The following is a 20,090-nucleotide window of genomic DNA, read 5'->3' as shown; positions in this document are numbered from 1 at the left end:
AAGAGAAAGAATATTGGCCTGTTAAAATATGGAGTAAGATGGTTTTAAGGACTTTTACACTGGGTTATATATTGAATACAATTGATATCCTTGGAGAATCTCCAGGAAAGATTTGAATAATATTCCCGGACACCCTCAGTTGTCAAAGTAGGGAAATACATAAAAGTAAAAAAAAGTTAATAGAAATTACCTATAATTTCATTGCCAGAAATGAACTATTATCCTTTATTATATTTCTTTCTAGATTTGTTTTTAATACATGTTTGACTTTTCAAACAAAATGTAATGCCATTTTATATACAATTTTGTGACCTTCAATATTTAGGCTGGTGCTGTCATGGACAGATGATTGCAACAGGCCTCACAGGTGTTTTAAAAACCAGAGGAGCTGCCCATAGAACCAAGGGGCAGGGTGAGGATCATGGGCCCTCTGGCTGGGGATGTGCCTCAACTTTTGGTTGACTCTTCATTTATGAAACTTACTTCCCTTCTAACTTCTCACTCTTGGCTGGTCTTTCTTCCAGGCTTCATCCTCTTTGGGTGTCTTCATATGTGTTGAAGTTAGAGTGAAGGAGGGTAGAGAAAGGAATGAAAAGATGATGGGTCCTTAAAGAAATGCTCTAATGAGCTACATTTTCAATTTGCTTGGCTATGACATTCCCCAGTCCCTAGCCTTCTTTACAGAAATGAATAGTAAGAGGTGAGCTCAACAGAATTGTATTAAACTTTTATTTAAAATGGAAACTTAAAGGACAAACAGAGTCATGGAGCCTTCTCCATGCTTCTTTCCTTCTTTATATTCACAACTCACAAATCTTGACTTGCACAAATGTATTCACTTTCAACTCATTAAAGAAATATAAACTAAAGCAATGCTTTATTCTCCCCCCAGGCAATAAGTTTTTTCATCTTGGTGGGATTTGCAGGAGAGTTCCAAATTTTTTCAAGGTGAGAATGTTTTGGATTGTATTGGAGATCATTAAAAATCATTATTATTTTTTTTAGTTTTAGGAAGTTCTTTATCATATGGCCTGATTTTAACATTGCAGCCTGAACATCTTTTTCCCTTCAACACTTATCTTTCTGCGTTTTGAGAAAAGGCAATGATAGCAAAAGCTTGTTTTATTCTCATTCTTCTTTTACTTTATTTTATTTCCCATAAGGAAGAAACTTGAAGACTAAAACTACCTCAAAGTTTTCTTCTTGTTCCAGTACCATGATTGTACCTGCAATTCAGAGAATTGCACCGACCTTAGAATTAACACATCTTGGAGTAGAATGTGATCTTTAAATGTAGTCATTGTAAAACATTCTTTGGATTTTAAAGGTTGAAAGTTTTTTTTTTTTCTTAATTGAAATACAGTTGATACACAATGTTATGTTAATTTCAGGTGTACAACATAGTAATTTGACAAGTCTATACATTATGCTCTATTCCCCACAAGGGTAACTTCCGTCTGGTTGAGAGGTTTTTTTTTTTTAAGAAAATGGGTGTGCTGACTCTTGAGACCTGGAAAAAAGCCACCATCATTTACTCATGGCTTTCTCTTGCTTTCACTGTCAGTTTGATGGGATAGGACCAGGTCAGTTCACGTTTTCAAACTACAGAATATGTTGTCAGGGGCTGTGCTAGTGACTGGGGACACAAAGGGGGCCAAGTGTCTGAGAGTCCACTGGGTGATACAGATCTTGAAACGGTTGATGTCAATATAAATGTGCTAGGCCTCTGGGACAGGCCTGCATGGGATACTGTGGGAGCACAGAGAGATGAGACCAAGCTGGCTTCCCTTCCTAAGCCTCAGTGTTTGGGGAAGGTCTCTGCCTGTCCCTGGAGCACAACATAGAACAATAGCAAGTTCCTATTGTTTAAGGGTCAAAAACAGTGAGGCATTTGGATCATTGGCGCCATGTCAAGACTACAAGTTAGCAAGTTTGGCTTGAAAAAAAGCATGAGAGGCACATGCACTTCAGATCAAACTTCTTACTTTCAGGATCACCTCACAGGCTTAAGATAAGCACAAATCACCTTGACTGAAGGTGTCCCAAGGCTAGGAATCTGCTCAAAATCCAGAAATCAGGATTCTGATTTCCTTTACCCCTTGTAAAATATGCTTTAAGTGAGACTTCCTTAATCGCTGAGGATGAAGTCATGATATGCTCTCTACAAAGCTGGAGTTAAGCATCACACAACAGATTCTCCATTCTTCATGTATTTTAGTGGAGCGGAATTGTTTAAGCTCAAATGGACGCTACTTGGATGTGTTCTTGAGGAGTAGCCTAAATGCACAGGGGGAATATTTAAAAATCAATTTCTGTCCATTTCATCTTTGCCAGTTCTTAGTTTTTCTCTTCTGATAGGGTCTTTTTAGAGCCTTTTGTCTTCCACTTAAGAGTTTCTGTTATAACTCTTCAGTTCATTATTTAGAATCCTTTCAAAGACCGTATACCTTCCTCCCACAAGTTCTCACTTACCCTTCCAACTGTGAACACTCCTTTATCTATATTTCCATAACACATTATACTGTATACATTTTTGTTATGAAATTGATCAAAGTAGGTACATTGCATTATGGATCATGTTTGTATTATTATATTATAATTATTTGTTTACATATGTGTCTTTGTCCTCTCCTCTATCAATGGTCAGTGATCTCTCTGTTATTGTGTCTGCAACTTTAGTATCTAAATAGTGCCTGGTACATTATAGATGCTTGATAAGCGTTAATCTTGAGAAAAGTTGGTTCCTTCCACATGTATTTTTATAGATCTTGGGATACTTTTGATGTCTCAAAAAATTGTAAAGCAATTATTTTTTTTGAAATATTTTTGACTATTCTTTGTGCCCCCTCCCCCCCATTATCTTTCTACCTGATTTATCATAATTTGGCAGTGCTTCCTCTCCAGTCAATTGCCAGTGGGATTCCTATGCCCTGTGGTCAGAATGCAGTGGTTGTACCAAGACTCAGGTAGGACCATACAAAACTTTGTATTTATTGTCTCCTATGCAGAAATAGCTTACATATGGACAAAATGACATTAGCTTTTGAATGTTATTTTTTATGTTGAAAATATAATTGGTAGTTTTAAAGGGAGAAAAGTATGACTCTAGTGATTAATAATGTAATAAAGTAATTTTTGTGTTTCCTATTTTTCTTGCAGGACTTTTCTAAATCTTACATTTGAGCCTAGAAATATACACAGGGTATAGCAATTCACTAACTCTTTAACTAGAGAACTCTTTAATTAGAGGAATAGAGTAGCATGAAATGAAGATAGTAGGTAATTCAAAATCTGTTTCATATTTACTGGGTTCAACTTTTCTTCTTATTTGAAAGGAACGCTAACGAGTAGCAAAACTTTGTTTTACCTAATGAACTGAATGATCATGAAAAATGAAACATTTACACCTTTTTAAAAAAGATTTTATATTTAAGTAATCTCTACACCCAAGGTGGAGCTCGAACCTACAACCCCAAGATTAAGAATCACCTGTTCTACTGACTGAGCCAGGCAGGTGTCCCTGTATTTTTAAACTTTTTAAACTTTAATTTCTGAGTAATACAAATAAAATACTGGACTTGATCTGGAGATTATAAAGTACTTCTAAAAGTGTTTTTTTTTTTCCTTATAAGTTATTCATTGGAGGAAACAGGAAGGTCTAAATAAAGAAAACACTATTTACAATTTTACCAATTACAAGAAACCAGGGGTGTCTGGATGGCTCAGTTGGTTAAGCGCCTGACTCCTAATCTCAGCTCAGGTTATGATCTCAGGGTCCTGAGTTCAAGTCCTGCGTTGGGCTCCACACTGGGTATGAAGCCCACTTAAAAAATAAAAAAAGCATGAGATTTTAGAGGTGCCTGTGTGGCTCAGTTGGTTAAGTGTCCGACTTCAGCTCAGGTCATGATCTCACAGTTCATGAGTTTGGGCCCTGCAATGGGTACATGTCTGTGCTGACAGGTTGGAACCTGCAGCCTGCTTCACATTCTATGTGTGTGTCTCTCTCTGCTCCTCCCCCACTTATACTCTCTCTCTCTCTCTCTCTCTCTCTCTTTTTTTTCTCTCTCTCAAAAATGAATAGACATTAAGAAAAAATTTTTAAAAGAAACCAATATACCATCATTTTGGTATTTATTCTTTCAATTTATCTTCTTTCTCTATGTTTATAATTTTTTTTTTAATTTTTTTTTTAACATTTATTTATTTTTGAGACAGAGAGAGACAGAGAATGAACAGGGGAGGGGCAGAGAGAGAGGGAGACACAGAATCTGAAACAGGCTCCAGGCTCTGAGCGGTCAGCACAGAGCCCGACGCGGGGCTCGAACTTACGGAACGTGAGATCGTGACCTGAGCCGAAGGCGGACGCTTAACCAACCAAGCCACCCAGGCGCCCCTGTTTATAATTTTTTTTTTTAATTTTTTTTTCAATGTTTTTTATTTATTTTTGGGACAGAGAGAGACAGAGCATGAACGGGGGAGGGGCAGAGAGAGAGGGAGACACAGAAGTGGAAACAGGCTCCAGGCTCCGAGCCATCAGCCCAGAGCCTGACGCCGGGCTCGAACTCACGGACTGCGAGATCGTGACCTGGCTGAAGTCGGACGCTTAACCGACTGCGCCAACCAGGCGCCCCTATAATTTTTAAAAATACAATTGTTTGATTAAAGTTTTATATTCTACTATTTAAAAATTTTTGTTTGTTTATTAAAACTTTTAGAGAGAGAGAGCACAAGCTGGGTAGAGATAGAGGGAGAGAGAGAATCTTATGCAGGTTCCATGCTCAGTACCGAGCCCAATGTGGGGCTCAATCCTACGAGCCTGGGATCATGACCTGAGCCGAAATCAGGAGTAGGATGCTCAACCGACTGAACATGTAGACACCCCTTTATTTGTTTATTAAAAAAATTGCTTTTAAGGTAAACTCCATGCCACACATGGGGCTCAAACTCATGACCCCGAGATCAAGAGTCATATGCTCCATAGACTAAGCCAGCCAGGTACCCCTATATTCTACTATTTTACCATGATACTCTCAGCGTGAATTTTAACAGCTGTATTATTTGCTGTTATATGAATATACCCATCTTATATATCCACTTTCATATTGTTTGAGATTTAGATTATCTACATTTTTGTTTGAGTGAAACTTGAGTGAATATTTTTGTACATAGAAATCTGTCCTCTTTTCTGATAATTTTCTTAGGACAACTTCCACAAATATAATGTTCATGTTAAAGATTCTAAATATTTGAATGAATAAGTGTTTTTATTGAGATATACTTAACACATAACATTTATATTAGTTTCAGGTCTATAGCATGATTCTATAGTTGCAAAATATTTTAAAGGTGGTTCAGCTTGAATAAAAATGTGTATTTAAAAATCACTTTTTAATTCTTAAAATAACAGAACTGTATTACAGGAGATAATTTCTGTTTTATTTTTTTATTTTATCAAAACAATTTTTTTAGATGTTTATTTTTGAGAGAGAGAGAGAGACAGAGCACAAGCAGGGGAGGGGAAGGCTCCGAGCTGTCAGCACAGAGCCTGAGGAGGGGGTCGAACCCACAAATTGTGAGATCATGACCTGAGCTGAAGTTGGATGCTTAACCGACTGAGCCACCCAGGTGCCCTGATAATAATTTCTGTTTTGAAGCATCATCATAATCATCATTTTCATCAAACATTTAGTACCTACATGAGTGGTATTTACAAAACCAGTTACTTGAATGTGGAATTTGGCTTTGGGCAAATAGATGACTACTCTGAATACAGACAGGCAAATGGGTCCATGAATAACAAGGCAAAAATCAAATACTGACCACAGAAAACATTTTTATAATTTAAAAACAAGCTAAGAAAGAACACTAAATAGAAAGGGATGAGAGGTATTTTTCATATTAGTAATTTTTTTCTTTGCATGAAGGTCATCATGCAATGATTACATCCCTAGATGGTAACGACAACATTTTCATCCAGAGAGACAAGTGAAAATGGAAACGGGGTCATAAGATCAGAAGTTGTCAGGTGAGAATATGGCTGCTCACAGTGGGCAGCTGTCGAGGTCATCCTTGTATGTGGAGAGAGGGAAGCATTACTTAGATGAACAACACAATCTGTGCTTTAGAACTTCAGAAAAGGACAATTAAAAAAAAATTTTTTTTTAACGTTTATTTATTTTTTTGCGACAGAGAGAGACAGAGCATGAACGGGGGAGGGGCAGAGAGAGAGGGAGACACAGAATCGGAAACAGGCTCCAGGCTCTGAGCCATCAGCCCAGAGCCCGTCGCGGGGCTTGAACTCCCGGACCGCGAGATCGTGACCTGGCTGAAGTCGGACGCTTAACCGACTGCGCCACCCAGGCGCCCCAGAAAAGGACAATTTAATAAGACACATTATGAGAGGCGTCTTCATCAATCAAATACAGAAACTAGGAACTTATGAAGGAACTGCACTGAGTTCTATTCCCCACTCATATTCCTCCATGGCTCCTCTGCTCAGATACAATGGAAGGTGCCAGCACCAGGCCCAGGTTGACACACAGCTGCTCAGAGATCAAACTGCATTACCGAGACCCTTTGTCCCAATGAGTCCCCACTTCTAACCCAGTTTAGGATGGGTGAAGAGATTCAATGTTGGTTTGTGATGAGGGATAGAAGCAAAAATGTGTTCGCATTTAGCCCAGAAGGCTGACCTATAGCCTGCGTAGTTCCGATAAGTATCAAATATGTGCTGGTTGCTGCATTCTTAGAGTCTCATGACTGTTCATCTCACTTGTTAATATCAAGCTGAATGATAAGCATCGGAGAAATCCTGTGAAACTACTTTTAAGAGTAGAAATTTGAAAAAGACATTTATGATCTAATATTCCCTGCACGTCCCCTCCCCTTTGAGCACTTAATATAATAACCAGCATCTTCACACAGTAAAAGTGCAGCTCTTTCTCCCCACGGGCCCTGTCCCCGTGCTATAATAAAAGCACCTTTTTGCACCAAAAATGTCTCAAGAATTCTTTCTTTCTTTCTTTTTTTTTTTACTTTTTACTTTTTTCTTTTTCCTTTTTAATTTTTTAAATTTTTAATTTCTTTTTAATTTTGTTTTATTTTTTATTTTTTTAAATTTACATCCAAATTAGTTAGCATATAGTGCGACAATGATTTCAGAAGTAGATACCTTAGTGCCCCTTACCCATTTAGCCCATCCCCCCTCCCACAAGCCCTCCCGTAGCCCTCAGTTTGTTCTCCATATTTATGAGTCTCTTCTGTTTTGTCCCCCTCCCTGTTTTTATATTATTTTTGTTTCCCTTCCCTTATGCTCATCTGTTTTGTCTCTTAAAGTCCTCATATGAGTGAAGTCATATGATTTTTGTCTTTCTCCGAGTGACTAATTTCACTTAGTACAATACCCTCTAGTTCCATCCATGTAGTTGCTCAAGAATTCTTTCTTGACCATTCGCTTCTGACCCCACATCGGTTTGTAGATCCAGTCTTCCCTGTTGATCTTTGCTCAAGGTTTAAATTCTCTGGAATGTCAGATTCTATTTTTTTTTTTTTTAAATGGGGAAAAGATGAGTATAGGAAGAGGCTTAAGTGATGCATCTTTGATTGCTGTTGGGCAGGAAAAGGATTTTATGGACCTTTCTTTTTGTTTAAGTGTTAGATATATGTGTTCACATTGATAAAATGAACTTTAGGATGACTTAGGTGTTTCTCGGTTGGCTTGATTTCCTCAATTTTCCGATACTTTCTCTCCCAGATGTTTGCCTTTGACATATTTCCCACTTCAGAGGCCAGTGATTTTTATTATCTAGTAAAATTCCGTTGCAGAGGTAGCTTCACCTTTGGATGACCGAGGTTTCTGTGCTGTAAATTTGACTTCCATATTAGCATCTTTCTCTCCAGATTTATTTTGCATTGCCTTCCTGAAGAAGGCTTAACATTCAGCTCAAATCAATTGCCACCATTTTTCTAAAGTTTTTTTTTCCTTTTTTTTTAAGAGTTATTTTTTATTTTTTATTTTTTTGAGAGAGAGAATGAGAGTGCACCTGGGTACACATGAGCCAGGGAGGGGCAGAGGGAGAGAGAAAGAGAATCTCAAGCAGGCTCCTTGCTCAGTGCAGAGCACCACATGGGGCTCAGTCTCACGACTCTGAGATTATGACCTGAGCCCAAATCAAGAGTCGGCCCCTGAACCCACCTGAACCCAGGTACCCCTCTAAAGGCTTTTCTAACTTTACTTCTTACCCATTGTTCCCAGTATCCTTCCCGCCCTCTGACAAAATCCATTTCTCCTTTCTAGTTGGCACACAGCTTGAGCAGAAACATTAAACGTTCTATATCGTAACCTATTTGCTTATATGTCTACCCAGCTAACTCTTTCAAGTTGCTTTTTTTAAGAGCCACTGTTTTTATTACTATTATTTTTTTAATACTCAACCCTGAGAATAAATACATAGCTGGGAGAATGTCACAAATAATAATCCAAGTGTCACTTGTCACATACTCCAGGACAAGTAGGTCTGTGGGTTTATTGATTTGGGAGGTTTTACATCTGTGGAACACCAGAACAATTTCCTGAACGCTGTTTCTTCAATTGCATTAATTTCTCTCAGATTTGTTTCTCAGATAAAGGAAAGGAGATATCAGAAAGTACTACCTGTTCTGTGTTTAGACTCGCAGGCGGTCAATAGCTGTTTACGGACAGTATGGAGGCCATCCCTGTGTCGGAAATGCATTTGAAACACAATCGTGTGAACCTACCCGAGGATGTCCAACGGAAGAGGGATGTGGAGAGCGTTTCAGGTGTTTTTCAGGTATGTTTTCATAGGCTTGGTAGGCAGGGTGTAATTTCAAATGCTATTTGGTTAACTTGCTCAGTATGTGTTTGTTGACTTTTACTGAATGTGTATCGGCCTTAAAATTAATTTCAGGCCAATATCAGTAAGATTTTTATTGGCATATTAATTACATACTCAGCTATCATTATTTAGAATGCAAGAGGAGGCATCTGTTAAGAAAGGTAAGGATACTCCTCACTTCTTTGAAAAGAAATATGGCTGTTGCCAGACCCAAACAGTTCTTGACATTGCATTGTTGGTGGAGATGTAGAATGAGTCCGGTACACCGAGATTAGGCAAAAACAATGTTACTGCCCAAATTATCATTATGTTTACAAGAGAAGCAACTCTAATTAGCTAATCAAGGAGTAATACAGGTCACTCATATACACAGGGTGATTGAAACACAATTTCAAGTTTTGGCATTGAGTATTATTTGACCTAGTGTTTATGTATCATTTGTGCAGTGAGGTTAATTCAACAACGTTTACCAAATATTCATTATTGTTACTATGTTCCAGATACAGTGGTAAGGATTGTGGATATACAAATGAAATGCTTAGCCTCTTCCCTGAAAAATATTAAAGTTTATGCACAGAATAGTTCATAATTAATCTCTGTATTAGAAGTGCTCCTCAACAAGACCTGTCAAACTCCTATTTTACTTTCAAAACCCAGATCAGGTGACTCCTCTTTTCAGAAGCATTCCTTAACTTCCCAACTGATACAGATAATTAACAAATCACTTCTCTGTGTCCCTCCATACATTGTACTATCTGTAATCTGGAGAATTTACTGGCCTGGTTATCTCTCTTGGAGACAGTGAACTCCTTGAGGATATGGATTATATTGCTTTAATTTTTTAATGTTTATTTATTTTTGAGAAAGAGAGAGACAGACAGAATGTGAGCAGGGAGGGGCTGAGAGAGGGGGAAACACAGAATCTGAAGCAGGCTCCAGGGTCCGAGCTGTCAGCACAGAGCCGGACGCGGGGCTCAAACTCACAAACCACCAGATATGACCTGAGCCGAAGTCAGACACGTAACTGACTGAGCCACCCAGGTGCCCCTGTTGCTTTAATTTTTGCATCTGGAATACTTGGTACATAGTAGACTGTCCACAACATTGGATCGGATTGAGTGAGAGCATAGTGGGATGCATGCTATACCGTCAGGACAGTTGCATGCAATGCACACTATGAGGACACAGAGGAAGGACATGCACTATAGCCTGTGGAGGAGGGATGGTCTCCAAGAGGAGATGATGTTTAATTTGGTTCTTGAAGGACAGGTTGGTGACAGGTAGAGAAACCCTTCTAGTCTGAGGGAACCGTAAGTGCAAGGTCAGTGGAGATGACAGAAGCCTGGCCTTTTATTCATGCAGGTGTGACTGTCGCATCAGAAGCTGGTAGGACAGTGGCTGGAGATGATGCTGGGGAGGTAGGCAAGGGTTAGATCATCTGATACCCTCCAGTGCTTCCTTGATTCCTGGGATGTATGTCTATCATAGCAATTACGTTGCTGAATTATAATGATCTATGTCTTCATAGTCCTTTCTGTTAGTTTGTAAAGTATATGAAAAGCCCAGCATACCATTTTTATTTATATTTGTACCTAACACCTGGAAGAGTGTCTTGCACAGAGTATATGCTAAAGACGTGATGAGTGTTAACCTTTTGATCCAGTTTCTATGCTCTCAAAAGCTTACACATCAAATCACCAAAAGAAGCAGGGCTTTGACATCTTGGTCAGTGATGGCAAAAAATAAACTGAAAGTTGAAGGGCAGAATGTCAATCTGTCTTCCCAGTGGTCGGCACTGTTTGATTCTGGAAGATTCAGACAAACTGCTTGGTTATGGGTGAGAGCCTGGAATTTGTTTTTTTTTTTTTTTTTAATATATGAAATTTATTGTCAAATTGGTTTCCAAACAACACCCAGTGCTCATCCCAAAAGGTGCCCTCCTCAATACCCATCACCCACCCTCACTTCCCTCCCACCCCCCATCAACCCTCAGTTTGTTCTCAGTTTTTAACAGTCTCTTATGCTTTGGCTCGAGAGCCTGGAATTTGAATTCAGCTTCTATTTTCAATTTTGTGTCCAGCTGAGGTCAGAATCAGTTTTGTGTATGTAATATGAGGACCCAAATAATCACCAGTCTTTTCCTGGACATCTTGAGGACTGATCTCAAATTCATATTAGAATATTAATACAATTTTGGGAATCAAAGGCAAAACCCTTTTGATCCCAGGTAGTTGTTCCCTTCTTCCCTCTTTTATTTATTTATTTATTTATTTATTTATTTATTTATTTATTCATTCATTCATTCATTCATTCATTCATTCATTCATGGTGCTTATCTTGTGTACAGGCCAGTGCATCAGCAAATCTTTGGTTTGCAATGGGGATTCTGACTGTGAAGAGGATAGCGCTGATGAAGACAGATGTGAGGACTTAGAAAGCAGACCTTCGTGTGACCTTGATAAACCTCCTCCCAACATAGAACTTACTGGAAATGGGTAAGGTGCTGGCCAGTTTTCTGCGCATATTGATGGATAGTAGCTTTTCATTTTGTTTTGTTTTATTTTATGGTTTGGTAAGTCTGATAACAAATCACCTAATAGCTCAGCCTTTGGCTCAGAGCTCTTTGCCACATCCTGAAACATTTTTTCATTCATACCTGTATACTTGAAAATGTATGTGGTAAATGCAGAGTGTCCAATTGTCCCTAGACTGTCCTGCTTTTAGCGCTGGAGATCCTATGTCCAGGGACACCCCTCAGACCTGGGGAAACCTGGATAGCTGGTCACCCTGTGGGAGAGAGGTAGAAGTAGAGAGAGACAGAGGGAGAGAATTGATTCAATGACACTGATGTGAGGCTCCTTATGAGAATGAAGAGACAATAGAGTAAGAACAGAGAAAGAAGAGAGAAAGTAACGTATTGGAATATTGAGGCTTGAAAAGTAATTGTCTGAACTGGCTGGGAACTTTCATTTTCAAGTGAAGTTGGGACAATCCCATGTTTGTCTTTCCAAAAAGAATTCTGAGGAATTTTGAGGGTCAGATCCAAGTTGAAGATTTCAAGACTTTAAAACTGTCTATTTTAGAGTGATAGAAGTGGCTTTTCTATCATAGTTTAAAATTCATTAACAGAAAAATGGTAAAATTACTCTAAAGAGTATACCATTCAGTATACTAAGAGGCAAATTAGTTGAAATTTGTTGTAGAAAGTTCTTTCTCCTCAAGAGTCATCTTAATTGTATTGGTTTTATTTATAGATTCAACTCAAAACCAGCTGTTGCCATAAATACAAAAGGGCTATGTTTTCCAAACATGTTCTTAGGCTGAAGGATGTTGGATTTCTCCAGTTATTAGTTTTAGCTATTATACCACCCAGGGGAGGTTGGATAATATATGGTATGCATTAGGACATTGTTCTTTTTATTTGAGCTCTCTCAAAGAGATACTTCACTATATTTCAAAAATTTCTGGAAGTTCTTTTTCAGAAACTGCTATTTCTGATTTCTAACCATCTTTTCTTCCTTCCTTCCTCCTTTTTTTTTTTTTTTTAAACAGTTACAACGAACTCACTGGCCAGTTTAGGAACAAAGTCATTAATACTAAAAGTTTTGGTGGTCAATGCAGAAAGGTGTTTAGTGGGGATGGAAGAGATTTTTATAGACTGAGTGGAAATATCCTCTCCTATACATTCCAGGTACTTAATTTCATTGATTTAATTTATTTTTAATCTGTGAATTATTGCCAGAGGTCATTATTTATGTGATATTGATTTTTTGGTATTTGTTGAGAATTTATTTGTGGCCTAATATTTGATCAATTCTTATAAATGATTTATATGGGCTTAGAAAGAACACATATTCTTTAACTCTGGGGTACGGGGAAATGATACTTTAATTTGTCTCATTTAAGCTGAAATATTCTTTTGCCTCATTTTCAAGTCCATGGACCACATGGGCCCCAAATAGGATGGTCTGTCCCTGTACAGTGTCAAAGCTCAAGGCCCTGGCCATGACTGGTCATGATAATCTCTTCGCCACTGCCACAGTGTCAGCTCACTTAAAAATGCTTTCACTGTTAAATTGTAAACTATTTCATATATGCAAAACAGTGTAAGTAACATAAACATACAGTTTGAAGAAAACTAATTAGATGAATACTCATATATGCCAACCACGTACCTTAAGAAATAGAATATTGCCAATGACTTAAAGGCTCCCATCTACCCCTCTCTGGTCACATCCTCCCCACTCTGACAAACCACCATCTTCTGTTTTGTATTAACCACTTCTTTGTTTTTCTGTATATGTTTATCTCATATGTATTTGTCCCTACATAAAAATTTGTGATTAGTTTTATCTATTTTTTGCCATTTATGTAAGTAAATCTTATAGTATATGTTCTTCTATGACTTTTTTCCCCCCTCAAAAATCACAGTTTTGAAATTTATTCATGTTAGTCTAGATGCCATTTTTATTGCTGGTTCTACTTTTTTCTTATGAAATTGCCTTGCACATTCTTGTGCATGAGTTCCATGCAAATGAACTAGATTTTCTCTAGGGCATACACCTGGTACTTGGATTGCTGCCTTGCAGGTTATCATAGGTTACACTTTACTCAGTAAAGTTTCCAAAATGGATGTATCATCAATTAATACCCGATCTGCAATGTGGAAGGGTGGCCTGTGCTCCATATCCTTGTGAACGTCTGTATTGCTAGACTTTTAAATTTTCCTTAAGGTCTCAGGGTCTTCTTTCCAGCCTTCTGCTTCTTGCAAGCTGTTTCTGTCACACATGCCTAACCTCATTCTATTCCATGATTTCAACACAAAATCCACTCACACAAAAAACAGTTATGTCTTTAGGGGGAGAATCCTGAACATTGGAAGGGGATATTCTGTTGGAGTACTGCCAACACATTCCACAAAAATGGTGGACATCCTCTGTCTTAAAACATCTGTCCTTAGAGTGCCAGTAGGGGAGAGGGGCAGAGGGAGAAAGAATCTTAAGCAGGCTCCATGCTCAGCATGGAGCCCAGTGCAGTGCTCGATCCCATGACCCTGGGATCATGATCTGAGCCGAAATCAAGAGTTGGATGCTCAGTTAACAGGCATCCAAAACATCTGTCTTTCTAGAACCTCAACAGATCAAGATTTCTGGTCTCATCTCATTTTGGCATCTTGTTCTCTTCTTCCAGGATCTTCTCTCTCATTTCTTTCCTCCCTTCTTCCCAGAATTCTAAAAATTTCCAGTTCAGTGCTTCTTATCTCTTAGTCCCGAATTTGTAAACTAAAACTATTGGGATGTTCAGATAGAAGGGCTTTTCGTTTACCAAAATAAACCCCCTTCAGAATGCAATTTTGATTATAAACAGCAAACAGCATCATCCTCTGACTTACAACAGAATAAGTTATATTTAAGAGTTATTGTATCATGAAAATGGAAAGTGAAACTGATCTGAAAAATAATGATAGGTACCAATTTTTGATTACCTACTCTGGCATCTGTACTGTTTTAGGCAATTTGTATAGGTTTAATCCTCATAACATCTTTGGAAGGTAAGTAATATTTTACTATTGTATATATGTAGAAATTGAGGCTCAGAGGACTCCAGCTGACTTGCTCTAAATCGCCAAATTAGTTAAGTAGTACAGCTTGGATCCAGCCTGTCAGACCTCACAGCCCTTTGTTTTTCTAGTATGTTTTACTCTCCCAGTATCTTTTATTTAACTGCTTTTTCAACTCTAAATTCTATATGGTGTATAATATGTATTGTAATTTAACCATTGGCCAGAAGGGAGAATGTGACATAGGCATATGTAGAAAACTTTTTTCTCCTATTCCTAGGAGGATGGGTTGATAATTCTTCATAATTATAAGAGGGATAATTGCATATATATTTTTGGATCAAATTTAGAATGTTACAGAGCAGAGAAAATAATGAGAGAATTTCTGACATAGTTGGAGGATAGACATGCTGGAAGTCTGCAGTTTCTGAAGAAGAGAAATAATTTAATAACAGCATAATCCTGACATTCATTTCCCTCAGCATGGCTTGGTTTTTGGATTGACATCTGAAATGCCTTTCCAGTCACTGAATTTGAAGGAGTTTGTCAGAGTTAGAGGGAAATTATAGAGATGTTTTGAGGATCCAGCCTGAGGGAAGTGAGATGGAAGCAATGAGTCAGTCCCTGAAGTGCTAACCCCATGTGGATATGCAGGTGGTAAGTGTCTTCCACAGGCAGATAGACCTGAGGCCACTGGGTGTTCAGTTACCTCTGAGTGGAAGATGACTTCTGACTTGTCGGAACATAAACATTAGTAAGTAAACACAGAACAGAATCAGTTAATTTCTCTTGTGATCTCTGTTTCAGTTTTGAGCATTGTAGTTTATCCAGGGCAAACTTGGTCTCTTGTTGACTAAGTCACTTTCTTTGATGCCATGCACTTTCTCTATCTCCTCATATTTTTCATCCCACGAGGAAGCCTTTGACACACAAGCACATTCCTGCTCCATGGTCGCTTTGGAAGGTGCCCCTCCTGTAGTTGTCTGGGAGGCTACCGAAAGACTTTTTGTTCATTGTCAACTTGGAATGAGTCACAGATGGGAGTAAAAATTAGGGTGGAGAAAATGAATTACTTCTTGGATCCTCCTGTATTTAGTTTTGAATGCACTTCATTATATTTTGGGAAAAGAGATACTAGTGTATATCAAATAAGAATCACAAAATTATATTCTAATGTTATTTTAACTAATGATTAATGATCTGATCCTCTGCTTCCTCTGTTGGTCTGAATCTAGATATCTGAGATTTCTTTTTTTTTAGTTTTTAATTTTATTTATTTATTTTGAGAGAGATAGAGAGATACAGATGGGGGAGGGGACAGAGAAAGGGAGAGAGAGAATCCCAGGCAGGTTCCCTGCTGTCAGCACAGAGTCCGATGTGGGGCTCCATCCCACAAACTGCAAGACCACGACTTGAGCTGAAACCAAGAGTTGGATGCTCAGCCGACTGAGCCACTGAGGCATCCCTGGATATCTGAGATTCCTAAATCTACCTTTTAAACCAGGAATCATTTAAATGATGATCAAAAAATAGCTCACATACATTATATACTGTCCACTGTTTCAAGTGCTTAATGGATCTTCTTTTCTTTATAATAACCTAAAAAAAGTAGGCACTGTCATCTCTATTTTACAGTTGAGGAAACTGAAAGAAACAATGCTGAATGATTTACCCACAATCATAGAGGTAATAGATAACAAACATGGATTCTGAACCCAAGAGTGTCTCCAGAACCCTTGTAACACACTATACTTAAGTGGGGTTGGAATATATATGAGTTTGATATATACGGAATGAAACCGTAGAGAGAGAAAAATGGAAGCTGTGGGAGAGGGAATGAATAATGAATTTAATAAGTCCTTAGAAGAGGTGGGAAGGAATGAAATACAGAGAAGAGACAGAGAAGTTAGCTTTATTATTTTTGTTTGTTTGTTTGTTTGTTTTTGGAAGATAACTCAGTTTTTTAAAAAAATATTATTTATTGTCAAGTTGGCTAACATACAGTGTATACAGTTTGCTCTTGGTTTTGGGGGTAGATTTCTGTGATCTATCACTTATATACAACACCCAGTGCTCATCCCAACAAGTGCCCTCCTCAATGTCCATCACCCATTTTCCCCTCTCCTTTGCCCCTCTGCCATCAACCCTCAGTTTTTTCTCTGTATTTAAGAGTCTCTTATGGTTTGCCTCCCTCTCTGTTTGAAACTATTTTTTCCCCTTCCCTTCTCCCATGGTCTTCTGTTAAGTTTCCCAAGTTCCACATGTGAGTGAAAACATATGATATCTGTCTTTCTCTGACTGACTTATTTCACTTAGCATAATATCCTCCAGTTCCATCCATGTTGTTGCAAATGGCAGGATTTCATTCTTTCTCATTGGCAAGTAGTATGCCATTGTATATATAAACCACATCTTCTTTATCCATTCATCAGTTGATGAACATTTGGACTCTTTCCATAATTTGGCTAATGTTGAAAGTGCTGCTATAAACATTGGGGTAAATGTGCCCTATGAATCAGCACTCCTGTATCCTTTGGATAAATTCCTAGTATGCTATTGTTGGGTCGTAGGGCAGTTCTATTTTTAATTTTTTGAAGAACCTCCAGACTGTTTTCCAGAGTGACTGCACCAGTTTGCATTCCCACTAACAGTGCAAGATGGTTCCTGTTTCTCCACATCCTTGCCAACATCTGTTGTTTCCTGAATTGTTAATTTTAGCTGTTCTGACCAGTGTGAGGTGGTATCTCAGTGTGGTTTTGATTTGTATTTCCCTGATGATGAGTGATGTTGAGCATTTTTTCATGTGTCTATTGCCATCTGGATGTCTTCTTTGGCAAAGTGTCTATTTGTGTCTTCTGCCCATTTCTTCACTGGGTTATTCATTTTCTGAGTGTTGAGTTTGATAAGTTCTTTATAGACTTTGGATACTAATTCTTTATCTGATATGTTATTTGCAAATATCTTCTCCCATTCTGTCGGTTGCCTTTTAGTTTTGTTGATTGTTTCCTTTACAGTATAGAAGCTTTTTAGCTTGATGAGGTCAAATAGTTCATTTTTGCTTTTATTTCCCTTGCCTTAGAAGATGTGTTGAGCAACAAATTGCCGCAGCTGAGGTCAAAGAGGTTGTTGCCTGGTTCTTTTCTAGGGTTTTGATGGTTTCCTGTCTCACATTGAGGTCTTTCATCCATTTTGAGTTTATTTTTGTGTATGGTATAAGAAAGTGGTCCAGTTTCATTCTTCTGCATGTTGCTGTCCCGTTCTCCCAGCACCATTTACTAAAGAGACTGTTTTTTTTCCTATCGGATACTCTTTCCTGCTTTGTCAAAGATTAGTTAGCCATACATTTGTGGGTCCAATTCTGGATTCTCTGTTCTATTCCATTGGTTTACGTGTCTGTTTTTGTGCCAATACCTTACTGTCTTGATGATTACAGCTTTGTAGTAGAGGCTAAAGTCTGGAATTGTGATGCCTCCTGCTTTGGTTTCCTTTTTCAACATTACTTTGGCTATTTGGGGTCTTTTGTGGTTCCATACAAATTTTAGGACTGTTTGTTCTAGCTTTGAGAAGAATGCTGGTGCAATTTCGATTGGGATTGCATGAAATGTGTAGATTTCTTTGGATAGTAGTGACATTTTAGCAATATTTGTTCTTCCAATCCAAGAGCATGGAATGTTTTTCCATTTCTTTATATCTTCTTCAATTTCCTTCATAGGTTTTCTATAGCTTTCAGCATACAGATATTTGAACAACTTTGGCTAAGTTTATCCCTATTTTATGGCTCTTGTGCAGTTGTAAATGGGATCAATCAGAGAAGTTAGCTTTAGATGGAGGAGGGACACCTGTGGAAGAAAGGAAGGGGAGAAATGTAAATATGTTTGTCGATTTGTTAGCCAGAAATTTAGGAATCCTCTGTCTGGTAATGGGAATGTTTGTAAAGAAAGAGGTTAAGGTCATTTTCTGAAAGTGAGGAAAGTGGTTCTAAGATTGGGGGATTGAGGTAGGGGTTGAACTTTTGAAATAGGTACTGTAGAAAATGGGAAAGAAAGAGAACGGACTAAAGAAATATAGGGCTGCTGGACTGCATTGAGGGTTCCCCTGAGATCAGAAATCATGAATGGACTTACAGTGGTACCCATCTGTAGCTGTGTGATTTTTCTATTGTAGTGCTAAGTAGCTTGGCTGTGAGCATTGAACCAGGTTGGAATTCTGCCTGGCAAGCATGATGGCAGGGTCTATCTAGGCGAGGATGTTAAGTTCATTGATGAGAAACTGTTGAAGTCATGAACCATGAAGGCAATCCGAAAAAGAAAGAAGTGAAAAAAATGAAGGTGCTGATAGGGAGAGAGAAAGGAAACTAAGTTGAAGAACTTGTTTCTACGAAGTTGAATAATTGCTCTGGTGATGATAGTATGAGAGTCAAAAGAGTATAGGTGGCAGACTGTAGGATGTTTGAGTTTGTGATTTTAGAGGAAGGATCAGTCTGAGAGAATTCAGGATTCAAAGTTAGATGGGAAAGAGAGCATCAATTCAGGGTCATTTAAGAAAATCACATCAGCTTGAAGAAGATGACTTGGCAGCCATATGTAGAGCAGAGGAGAGTGAGGAGGTGCCGAACTAAATCATCTAAGAGGCTTATTTGCATGAATCGAGTATTTGAATTGTAGATCTGAAGAGGGAAAATAGGTTTTCTTTCTTTCTTTTTTTTTTTTTTTACATCAAAAGGAAGATAGATAACTTCTCTTTCTTAAGAGAGAGAGAAAAAAAAATTAAATTGTGTGCCTATCTAAAACCTAATAGGACCAAAACAGTATCTAGTGGCTGCAGAAATCTCTAATAGCATTCTTATTAACGTCTTCTTTGTAGTCAATAATAATACATATATTCTCCATCTCAGCTTTGACCTAAACTTATGCATTTGACTTTGAAATAGATCCATTTCATAATTTAATGAAAATAATGCCCTAATAAAAGATATGAATAAATCTATCTTTTCGTATTTTGTGGTGTGTTCTTAACATTCATGCATAATTTTGAACATGGGCAATGATAAAAGTAATATAATATTTTCTGGCATTTTCCTGATGAATTTCTTTCCAGTCTTTTTTTTTTTTTTTTTTTTGACTGGGGAATATACTTGCACTGATGTAATTAACAGGATTATCACATTTATAACAGTTTCTCATTTAACATGAGTATTTCTCTTCATAGGCATCATTTAAAATGACTGCATAATAATCTGTCATTTTCTTTCCTTTTAGGTTTGTGTTTAAAGTATATCATACCCATCATTTTAATTTTCCCTGTGCTTTTTTATACTTCGATCTCAAACACAGATGTGTATGGATATATGCTAACAACACAAATGCTCGTGGAAACACAGTTACTGATTTGACTATTTTATATGGAGCAGACATTGTGAGAGGGAGTCCTCGTGCGTGTCTTGTTTTATTCTCGCGGTGACTGGCATTTGTTAGCAAATTAATTGTCTATGACTTAAAAATTTCGAGATTTTTGTGTCAAGATTCAGATTTATCTCCTTTCTTGAAAACAGATCACCTGTCAGTGCTAGAACCTGTAGTTACACATGGTTAACTGTATGATGGATTCCTGCGTTGGTACCCCTTTTCCACAGTGCGTGTGTTCACTTCATCACCCTGCCTTCCCCTGAATGCCTC

At 37.9% G+C, this 20,090-nt stretch overlaps 1 protein-coding gene across 3 annotated transcripts in view; it reads left to right on the top strand.

The window, feature by feature from the left end:
* C7 (complement C7) overlaps nt 1–20,090 on the top strand; it is a 56,511-nt gene that overhangs the window by 3,010 nt on the left and 33,411 nt on the right. Inside the window, exons 2-6 of one of the 3 annotated variants that reach the window (XM_003981508.6) lie at nt 893–948; nt 2,891–2,966; nt 8,669–8,810; nt 11,203–11,350; nt 12,408–12,546. In XM_003981508.6, the coding sequence (XP_003981557.2) occupies nt 893–948; nt 2,891–2,966; nt 8,669–8,810; nt 11,203–11,350; nt 12,408–12,546 (561 nt within the window). The remainder of the gene's footprint in view (nt 1–892; nt 949–2,890; nt 2,967–8,668; nt 8,811–11,202; nt 11,351–12,407; nt 12,547–20,090) is intronic. The other 2 variants (XM_019811479.3, XM_019811484.3) reach the window with 2 other exon arrangements.

Source organism: Felis catus, chromosome A1, assembly GCF_018350175.1.
Source record: "Felis catus isolate Fca126 chromosome A1, F.catus_Fca126_mat1.0, whole genome shotgun sequence".
Classification (NCBI taxonomy): domain Eukaryota; kingdom Metazoa; phylum Chordata; class Mammalia; order Carnivora; family Felidae; genus Felis; species Felis catus.
This window is presented reverse-complemented; position numbering and strand designations above follow the sequence as displayed.